This window comes from Meleagris gallopavo, chromosome 11 (genome assembly GCF_000146605.3).
Source record: "Meleagris gallopavo isolate NT-WF06-2002-E0010 breed Aviagen turkey brand Nicholas breeding stock chromosome 11, Turkey_5.1, whole genome shotgun sequence".
NCBI lineage: Eukaryota > Metazoa > Chordata > Aves > Galliformes > Phasianidae > Meleagris > Meleagris gallopavo.
The window spans coordinates 18,961,358-18,971,244 of record NC_015021.2 but is presented as its reverse complement, the minus strand read 5'-3'; the positions used below and the strand labels follow the sequence as shown (position 1 = coordinate 18,971,244).

Sequence of the window (9,887 nt, the reverse complement as noted above, 5' to 3'; positions counted from 1 at the left end):
AAGAGCTCCACGTCCTTCCTGTGCTGGGGGCCCCAGGCCTGGACACAGTGCTGCAGATGGGGCCTCACAAAAGCCGAGTAGAGGGGGACGATCACCTCCCTCTCCGTGCTGGCCACCCCATTTTTAATGCAGCACAGAACACAGTTGGCCTTCCGTGCTGGAAGCGCAAACTGCTGGCTCATGTTCAGCTTCTTGTCTACCGGGACCCAGAAGTTCTTCTCAGACCCCCAAGTTTTTCTTAAATGGATACTAAAAGACATCAAAGTGTACCTTAAAAGTACCATTTTCCTCATATAAATGATAGAGAAGGCAAGGTGTGTGGTAGACGTCTCTATCACGTGTGCCTTCATTTAATCTGACATTCACATCATATGGCTTGGTAGCTGATCTTCCTCTCTTCACCCTCTTTCAGCACCATTACCTGTTTCTCTCTTGCTTATTGCACTAGAGCAGTCAGGAAAATGCTTCTCAACATCATCTGTATTTGTTCAAACACAAAAGGAATCTTTTTAATCCATTATATGAGCCTTTAGATTACTTTAAAGAAGTCAGAGACATTCCAACAACCATATTTTAATCATGTACCAGCTTTCCAAAAGGGAATCTCAGTTTACAGATGCCTACATTTGAAGACGTTACAAAGCATGCACGTTTCAGTTCTCTCTGCCACTGGCTATGGTAATGACTGAAAATGATGTGAGTGGTCCCAGTGAGCTTTTTATGCATAGCTGTGCAAAAGCAGAACAGATATTGCTACGGTTATTTACAATTTTCTAGAAAAAAAAAGAAAATCACAGACCGCATTTTTATATGAGCATTGCTCTCGTGGCACTTTCTGGCTTTTCAAACAGTGTAAAGTTTTTTTCTACCCAGTCCAAAAACAGAAACAACTCCCTAAGCATTACATAATCAAAAAGCAGTGCTTAGAACAGCACTTAGAACAGCACAAAACTAAGGCTTTAAGTGTTCAGAATAAGGAGTGTCATGAACAATCAGTTTTTCTCTACTTACCCCATACACACTTCCATCAACTTTCTTGGCCCTATTCTATCTAGAAGAAGAAAGTCTGTCAGCTTCTTAGGCCTGGCTTCTAACTGTAAGTCTGTTTCTAGAGAGACCTGGGCAGGCTGCGGGAATGGGCCATCAGAATTTCCTAAAGTTCAACAAAGGGAAATGCAAAGTCCTTCATCTGGGGTGGAACACACACACCAGGAGAGGCTGGGGAGCAACCAGGTGGAAGGCAGCCCTGCTGTCAATGACTTCAGGTCCTGGTGGACAACAAATTGGTTGTAGAACAGCAACAGCTCCCTTGAAGCTAAGGTGTCCAACAGCACCCTAACAGAAGAGCATCACTAGCATGTCAGAGGAGATGATTCTTTCTCTCTAACATCTAAATAATAACAATCTTTATTCTCTCCCTAGTCTAAGCAGGGTAGTGCTCTTGCAATCTGTGGCTTGCACATCCTTCCTTATGCATAAGTTAGATCACTAGCAGACTCCTTAAACACCAGAGGAAAAGAGTTCTTCAGACTAAAAACTGTCAAAATGCGATTATTAGCATTAATTACGACACTAACACATTTAATTTCCAGCAACCTTCTGGCATCAATACTTAGTAGCCACATAAAAAAATACTGTGCACGTGCTTCCAGTAAGATCTGTTGATTTTTTTTTCTATTATTACTATTAGTTGTTGTTGACTCAAAAAAAGCAGTAAAAGAAAGCAGTGACCCTAGTTGCATGTTTTAGAAAACAGAAATATTCCATGGTCTGTGGTCTGTTTCAGCCTTGAAACAAAGCAAAAGTTCCAGCCCTCTGGGCAAGCCTGCTCTGGTACTTGGAAAGGTTATAATGGTACTAGAGGAGCTGACCAGAAGGAGTGTGTACTCCAGTTTCAGAGAAGTTTCTTAGTGCAAACTGCTGACAAAGCTACATTTGGAATTATATGCTGGGCTACAAACTGGAGCAGCTGACGTGCCAGCACGCAGCCCTTGCTGCTCCCTGCTGAGGCAGTAGTGATCACAGAAGGCCCGGAGAAAGCATGTAATGCCCCATGAAATGCCCAGAGCTTACCTGCCATACCCTGCAGAATAAGAGACCCCACTGGCAGGGTCTGTTAGTCGCCAGGAAACCCGCAGAAGTCTCTTTTTGTGATGAGTTAATTGCCAGACTGGCTAACTGAAGGATCTTGCTGTCTGCCTTCCTAGGTCCCTCAAGCACTCTTTGTTTTGTTACTCTTTCTTTTTCAAACTAATTTGCTCCACTTTGCCATAGGGAACTGAAAAGCTCTTCCAGACTGAACTAAACTTACACTGAAACTATTCTTATACGCCTACTGACCTTTTGTTAGGATCCTGAAATGGAATATGCCATAGGCTACAAGGCATTATGGTATGACTACTTTCTGTTGTTTTTCTAAGCTAGAGAATCAAAAGGATATAAAGCAAAGAAATAAACAAAGAATGCAGGTATCTTAAGAGCAGCCGGACACGATTTCAAGTGTTTTTTTTCCCCCTCTTCAAATTAATTATCTTAATTCCTGGTAGTGATGTCAATCCTACAGTACAAGAGGATCAGTATTTAAGAAGGGCTCTCTTATTCAGATACCTTCATTCCCCTGTTGGTTTTTCTGTGAGAGAAACCAGTCACAGCTTGCTGCAGCATTGTAGCCTAGCACTTAAAAAGATTATTTGTATGTAGCATATTCTTCCTTTTTACACTTTCCTGGTCCAGTCTACACAAGGGGATAGCAGAGGATGTGACACTTTGCTGGTTCTTTTACATGTTCTCACTGGACTGAGAGAGAACAGTAATTGTCTTTCCTTTGTCCCCAGGGGAATCCGTGTCACCAGACCCTGTGCTTTCCATTCATTTATTTATGTATTTAGCCTCTTTTCCTATGGTGGCCATGAGGTTCCTGTAATCAGTGTGAAAGTCTGGCTCACACTTCTGAACCCTTCTCCAAGGAAGGCAGTGGTACCAAGAAGGTCCCTGGCTTTTCCCTAATGTTGTATGGGGAACTTGAAGGCAGAGGGAAATCACTGAATGTCAGCGTACAATCAACGAATATACAGATGGTACAGTATATTCAGGAGCTTGGCTGATGTAATTATTATATTGGAGTAGGAAAAGAAAGACACTCACCCTATCCTGGGCTCACAAAACAGATTCTGGTGGAGCAGATCTCCAGAAGAGATCCTTCCCCACTGGCAGTCAGCTCTTAAGAGGGTCTAGGAGAGGTGCAGCCAGGCTCCATCCCTTTCTGCAGCACAGGTGATTTGCCTTCACCTGTGCTCCTGTGGCTGACTCACTGCTCGTCTCAGGTGATCAAACAGAGGTTCAGGCCATGATTCAGCAGCCCCATACAGTCAGCAACCTTGTTTTCCATCCTCATAGTTTGAATGCAGAAACTAAAAGAAGGGAAGCATGGATTTCTTAAGAAAACGCTTTCTTTTTTACAGTGTGTGTGTGAAGTACATACTTAATATCTCTTTTTTATTTTAGAAAGCATCTTGAAATTCTGTACTTCTGTGAAAACCAGAACTTTTGGGAGAAGTGCTCAAAATGCTGGGAAAGCAAGCTATCCCTTCAAGCTGTTCTGACTACATGAGCTCAGTGCCGAGCTCACAGAGTTCCTTCCTGCTAAGGAAACAAAAATCACTCCTTAATTGTTAGAACTTCCTTCAGTACAATCCTGCAAATAATACGTGGATTCAAACACAGAAAAGAAAGAAAATGAAAAAAATATATAATGAAGTCATGGTGCTGCCTTTCTAAAAAGTAATGAGGAAAACACTGCTTATCGTGCTAGTGACAAAATTCTGAAAAATGCTGTCTTGTACTGAGAAATTCAGAGCAGGAAGGTAGGTGAGCTTATCTGCATGATGTGTGCCTTTTCTTGCAACTTCCATTTATCCCACTGGTGAAAGAAAGGTGTGCTGTCAGAAAACAGAAGCAATATTTTTACAGACCAACTTTGTGTTGTCTCTGTGAGGACATGCAGAAGTACTAAAGTCACTTTTTGTATGAAGAATATCTTAAAATGTACAGTCATCTTAAAGAGATAATTAATATTTTGACCCTCTTTTGTTGTTCCCTCACTTCCCCTGTGACAGCCTTGGGGATTCTCCTGTGTTATTTCTTTTAGTTCAGGAATCCACGGATGAAGCGTGTTACTTAATTTCGATGACCGTGTTAATTATAGAAGACAAGCAGTTACTGAATCTTGCACCATAATTAATCAACCTGATATTTACTTACTACATTGTTCATACCAGATTAAGCTGTAGCTAGACAAGCAGGACAAGGAAAGTGAGTGACAGAAGCATTATCATGGCACACTGCCTCCTATTGGGAAAGTTCATCTTCCTTCTGAAAGAGACGCCTTCAGGGATCATGTAATTTGAATTCCCTGTGAATTTAGTGTCATCTTAGCTTGACCAGCTCTGGAAGAACATATTAACCTCCCCTTGTGATTTTCAGAAAACCATTCTAATTTAGCAAGTAATTAAGGGTCACATGTAGGATAAGGAGCTGGATAAGCTTGGATTACGCACAGGAAGCTTTGTCTCCAGGGCAACCCGAGCAGAGGGCTGCTGGAGCTGGGGTGGGAGGGCAGGCAGAGCTTCCACCCCGCGAATCGGTGCGAGGAGCAAACGCCTGCAGAACTGGTCATCACTGGGATGCCGGGCAGAAAGCAGCAGCCAGCGGGAGCCTTCTGCCGAGCGAGGTCAAGAGAAGTCCAAAACAATGACGCTTGGCAAAGCCTGCGTTTTTTTAAAGCCGAAATTGCTTCAGTCGTCATCGAGGGATTTTGCTGCGCTCTCACTGTGAGGCTGCCAGCGTCCGTGTAACTGTGGCTGCTAACGCACACATCCGTGGGCCCTGCTGGGCCGCAGCGATGCCAGCCAGGCAGCCCGGGCTGCACACCGTGCTCAGGTGTAACACTGCGCTCAGGGAGCTCTCCTCACACAGCAAGCATGCAGAGTTAACGTCACCGGCAGGGCCAGGAGATCCCAGCTACTTGGCTGGACACTTTCACTTGGGAGCTATGAACGGAAAGCAATGCTTTTCTTTTCCCTCCGGAGAAATCATCAGATTTATGGTTTAAAACTAAGCCCTCTAACTTCAGACCTCTATCTTCTCACCTTCTTTTATTTCTATTAGAATAGCAGGCCCGTGCCTGTGATCACTGTGTACCACGTCCTTCAGAGCCACACAACCCCCCTTCTTGAACACTCCATGGATGCTGCTCCCACTGCTTCCCCAGGCAGCCTGCTCCAACCTCACCGCTCTTTCTGAGAAGAACATTTTCCTAATATCCAACCTAAATAGGAGTGGCCTGTTAGACATGAAATGCCTTCTCAGTTCATTTGTACCCTATTGATTTCTTATGATCTCTAAGAGAAACAACCACGGTGTTTTCCAAAGCTTTCTTTAGAACAAACAAGTGCCCTCTGCAATCAGGTGACATTGTCATACGATGTATTTTAACAGTTGGGGCATCCTTGCATCTTGAATGCAAGTACACCTAACTTTATAGCATGCATTTTGGAAATGCTCATTCACTGTGGATGTAGAAATGATGTTTGATTTCACCTTCCCTTTGCACAGAGGCATGCTGTTCTGCATCAGACCACCGCTACAGGCAGGGGGGAATTTGCACACTCTATTCTCTCTGATATATACTGTAGAACCTGCCATAAAAAGCCAGTTGTGCTGGAGGTAATTGTTAAAAAGGGTAAAGGTCTTTAAAAAAAGCACTGGGTTTAAATAATTGCAGATAGAATTCATGCAAAACATTACAGGGAATGTTGTATTTGTTGCAACTGCTGAGCACATAAAGAGAATGTTGACAAGGCTGTAGTACCTGCACGAACAATTTTGGGAGCAGCCTCCATGCCCTGAGCAGGATAGGTCACTCTCAGAATCCCTTCATTTCTGCCTGCTTCCTGTGATAAGCCTTGCTTTGCTTTATTCTTCAAATTTCACAGTTCCAACTAAAAGAATCACAATACTGTCTTACTTATTTTTCATGAAGTTTAAAGGACTTGAGCAGTGTTGTGATACTTTGTTTGCATGTGAAAATGCCTTACAGACTGACTAGGGACAAAGAAGAACAAAGAAGGTTCTTTCTCTGGTTATTTTAATTGTGAAGAATAAAAAAGTATTCTTTTATTCTTACGAAAGTAAAAAGTAACTATAAAATACTTAATGAACTATAATAAAGTTCATCTGGAAAACCCAACATTCACATTATGTTTTTGAATCTCCTGGCCTGGACTAACATCAAAGCCCCTGGAATAGTGTATCCTGGTTCAAACATTATGGTGAGGCCATTTTATTCCAGAAAGGATTCTGTGGTGTTGCTCTTAGCTGCACGTCTCCCACACAGTGCTGTGATGCATACTGCCCTATTACACGTGACTGCTGAGTGAGCCCACAGAAAGCTTTCAGATGTGCCAAAAACCACTTGGAGGTTCACTGGTAGTATTTTTTCTTGGTGTGAAACAAATAAAAATATCCTGCCTGACTGAACACAGCTCAGGCTGCAAAGTAATGTTGGTACTTATCTTCTTATTCATATTGGTGGTTTTAGGCAGTCTCAGAATCCCAGCCCCACTGAAACACTGAGACTTCAAGAAAGCATTTAGCCTAACCTGATTCGCAGTTCAGCACCTGATCCAACAATGTACCAGCCAAAACTTTACCAAGGGTAACAAACGAAGCCTGGGGTTAATTTAGATATTTCTGTTTAAGAGGTGGGAAACACGCAGATAAGGTTATGATGAGGCTTTGTAGCTTCCACAGTGGGTATCAGATACTCTTCAGCAAGCCCTTGACTTCCAAAATGATTGCAGGATTTTTCAGCACTTCTGTTGAGAAAATATTGTTAATGACACAGAAAAAAAAAATTCCAAAAAACTAAGCAAATACTTTACACTGTTCAGAAACATTTAGGTTCCTGTTTACTCAAATTCTCACAGTAAACAGGAGGCTAGTTAACAAAGGTACAGAGATGAGATAAAGGCAAAGCACATCTTTCTCAGACACCAGTTCAGGGATGCTATCCCAGATTTAGAAAATAAATAAATAAATAAATAAAGGAGGAGACATCATTTGCAAATTACTATTCCCAGAGCAAGACTAAACCTTAGAAATAATAATTAGTCATCAACTATGACCTGCTTAGTAGAAGAGGCTATATTTCAAAAAAGATGCATAAATTGGGTGGCTAAATCCACAGACACAAGAATTAATGAAGTGCCGAGGGCTTAGCATGTTTCAAAAGTCAAATGACTTAACCTAAGTGTGGCCTAAAGCTGCAGAAATCCCACGGTGGTAATTAATTATAATTTTAGCTTTCATAAACATCTGCTGGAAACTGGTGGGTGCATCTCACCACACAAGAATCCTTTTTTGGTCACCAGAAGGCAAGTGGAGTGGCACTGCAGTTCAACCCCAGTTATACTCTCCTCCCTTTGTGCTCTATTCAGTTTTAGAATTGCAAAGTAGCAACATTCAGTCAGCTCTTCCTTGATTCCACTGAGCATTTTAAATACTGAGCAGAACTGATTTGGAAACATCTGAACTGCTTTGAGCACTAGAAGTCATCAAATTTAGAATTTTCAAAAGCAAATGACCTGAAATTAATCATGAAAAACACAGAGGCATCCCCAGCTTTGGACTTCTGGCAACTGGAGCTGGTGTGATCCTCATCACAGCACAACAGGAACCACCCACTGCTCTCATTGCTGCTTCTCTTCCACTTAGTGAGCCCTTTTCACCTGTCAGGTGTCCAGCCCAACTATTTATCTCACCTCTGCTACGTTTCTGTTATCTCATTTATGTTGCTTAGCCTCTCTGCCTTCTCCATTGTATTTGTCTGCCTCCTGACAACTGACCTTCCTTCAGCAGCTGGGCATGTTTTTAGTTACTTCATTGTTTCTCTAATGCAATATAGCTGTTAATTGTAATGGATAAGATAATTTAAAAAATGATCAGTCCCTAAATCACTTTCAGCATTAGAATGTGCACTGCACGCTTTTGCTCTTATGTGCAAGCAGGAAGGAATTCTCAGCAATGTTGGTACCCAAAGGGATAACTTGTCAGACAAAAGCTCTGCTCAGTTTAGTTTCACTAAGACTACTGCCTGAAGCAGAAGCAACACTCAAGAGTTCAGAGGAAAACATATGCTCATACTCTAAGACATGCTGACAGCATCCTGATCACTGGACTGACAGATGGGATCCAGGACCGAGGATGTTTTGGTTCCCAGCAGCAGCAAGCCCACTGTTACAGCACTGGGTCACTGCAGGAGGGTTCCAGAGCTTTCCTTTCACTCACCCAGCTCTCCTCTGCTGCTGGCATTCCCTGCAGGCATTACTGATGGCAGTGGCTGTGGGAAAGTGTTTTTTTTTTTCTAGAGCAGGTGCTGTTCCATTGTATTGGGAATATGAAGGGACAGCTGAGAAATCCCTTTGGAGGTCAGAGATAAGAGATTTATCATCAGTTGGAGCCAGGAGACACTAGTTTGGATTCACGCATGATCTGACCTGAAAGTACCCCAAGCAACAAGTTTCAGCAGAAACAGAAAGATACTTCTGCATTAGCAGGTGCAACATTAATGAGAAATGTGATTTTTACCATGTGACATCTGCTACGTGCACTTTGCAGCCACTGACGTGCACTTTGCTCACCACTTCCAGAGGAAAAGATAAGGCTTCCAGACCCAAATCCACTGAAAGGGGGGTGGGTCAAGGCACTTTAGACTTCTCATTAGCAAAAGGTGAGATATGCCGTCCTATAGGCTGAGGTAAGTGGCTTCTACATTTCTTGCTCCTCTGGTGTAGTAGGGCTGCATTTGTCATCTGTATGTATCCCTAAGGCTGATGAAGCAGCATCCAGAGCAATCAAGCTATCACCTTGTAGGGTTGGGAACACCAGGAGCTGGGGAAATACCCCAGCCTGCTTGTCTTTGCTTCTTAAGAATAGGATCACCTTCCGAAAATGAAGATAATTTCTATTTAAATTGGCCACGTTGTGCACCAATTTGTGGCCATGCTCATTAGGAAGGGAGGGGGTCCGGGAAGCACTTTGCCTAATAGCAGTAAGGCAAAAAGTGAACTGGAGGAGGAAATGGAAAGAGGGCAGAATATGTTTAAGGATTACATCTTGGCACGCACAGCATGTGATTTTACAACCCAAGTCACACTGGCTAGGGGTAAATCAGCAGCTATTAATCCCATGGGAAACAAAGGAAACCCAAGGTACTACCTCCTGCAAGGATTCTGTGAGAACTCAGCAGGTAACCGTGATGAGAGTGCAGATCTCTGCAGGCACAATTATACCTACCATGGAAAACACATGAAGATTTTTCAGTGCGTAAATCGGGGGCAGGTGGAAGATAAGATATTTGTTCAATTAAACTTAAAGGGAACCAAAAGATTTTTTTAGCTCCGCATCTTTTTGGACCTCCTAAAGCAAAGAGCTGTGCTTTGCTGAGCTGCCATAGATGCAGAGCTCCGGGAACAAATGGTGAGAGGAATTAATCCTAACTTCATCCAGTTTCTTTCTTTCCAGCCTCTAAGAAACCCCTGGTTTTCATGACAACAGAAAGAAAAGCAAGTGCCCATGCATAAGAGTGAACAGAATCCTATTTAGAAAGTGAATAGGAGTACAAATTACCCAGCATAAACACAGAACCAAGTAACTGTCTGTTTGCAAACTAATTGGTTTTTCTAACTATGGTTATGTATACAGGCAAAAAAAAAAGAATGAAAGGGAGACCTTGACTGTTATTTTATCTTCAGCATAAGTAGGCCATCTGAGTTGTTTTAATAAGGGATGCATCGTGTTCCTGAACTGACCATATGTTTTATAGTTTT

General features: G+C 42.6%; 1 protein-coding gene across 1 annotated transcript in view; it reads right to left on the bottom strand.

The window, feature by feature from the left end:
• Positions 1-9,887, bottom strand: part of LOC100543122 (protein ERGIC-53) — a 41,491-nt gene that overhangs the window by 21,771 nt on the left and 9,833 nt on the right. Inside the window, exon 2 of the mRNA XM_019618881.2 lies at positions 1,012-1,127. Coding sequence (XP_019474426.2) covers positions 1,012-1,127 — 116 coding nt within the window. The remainder of the gene's footprint in view (positions 1-1,011; positions 1,128-9,887) is intronic.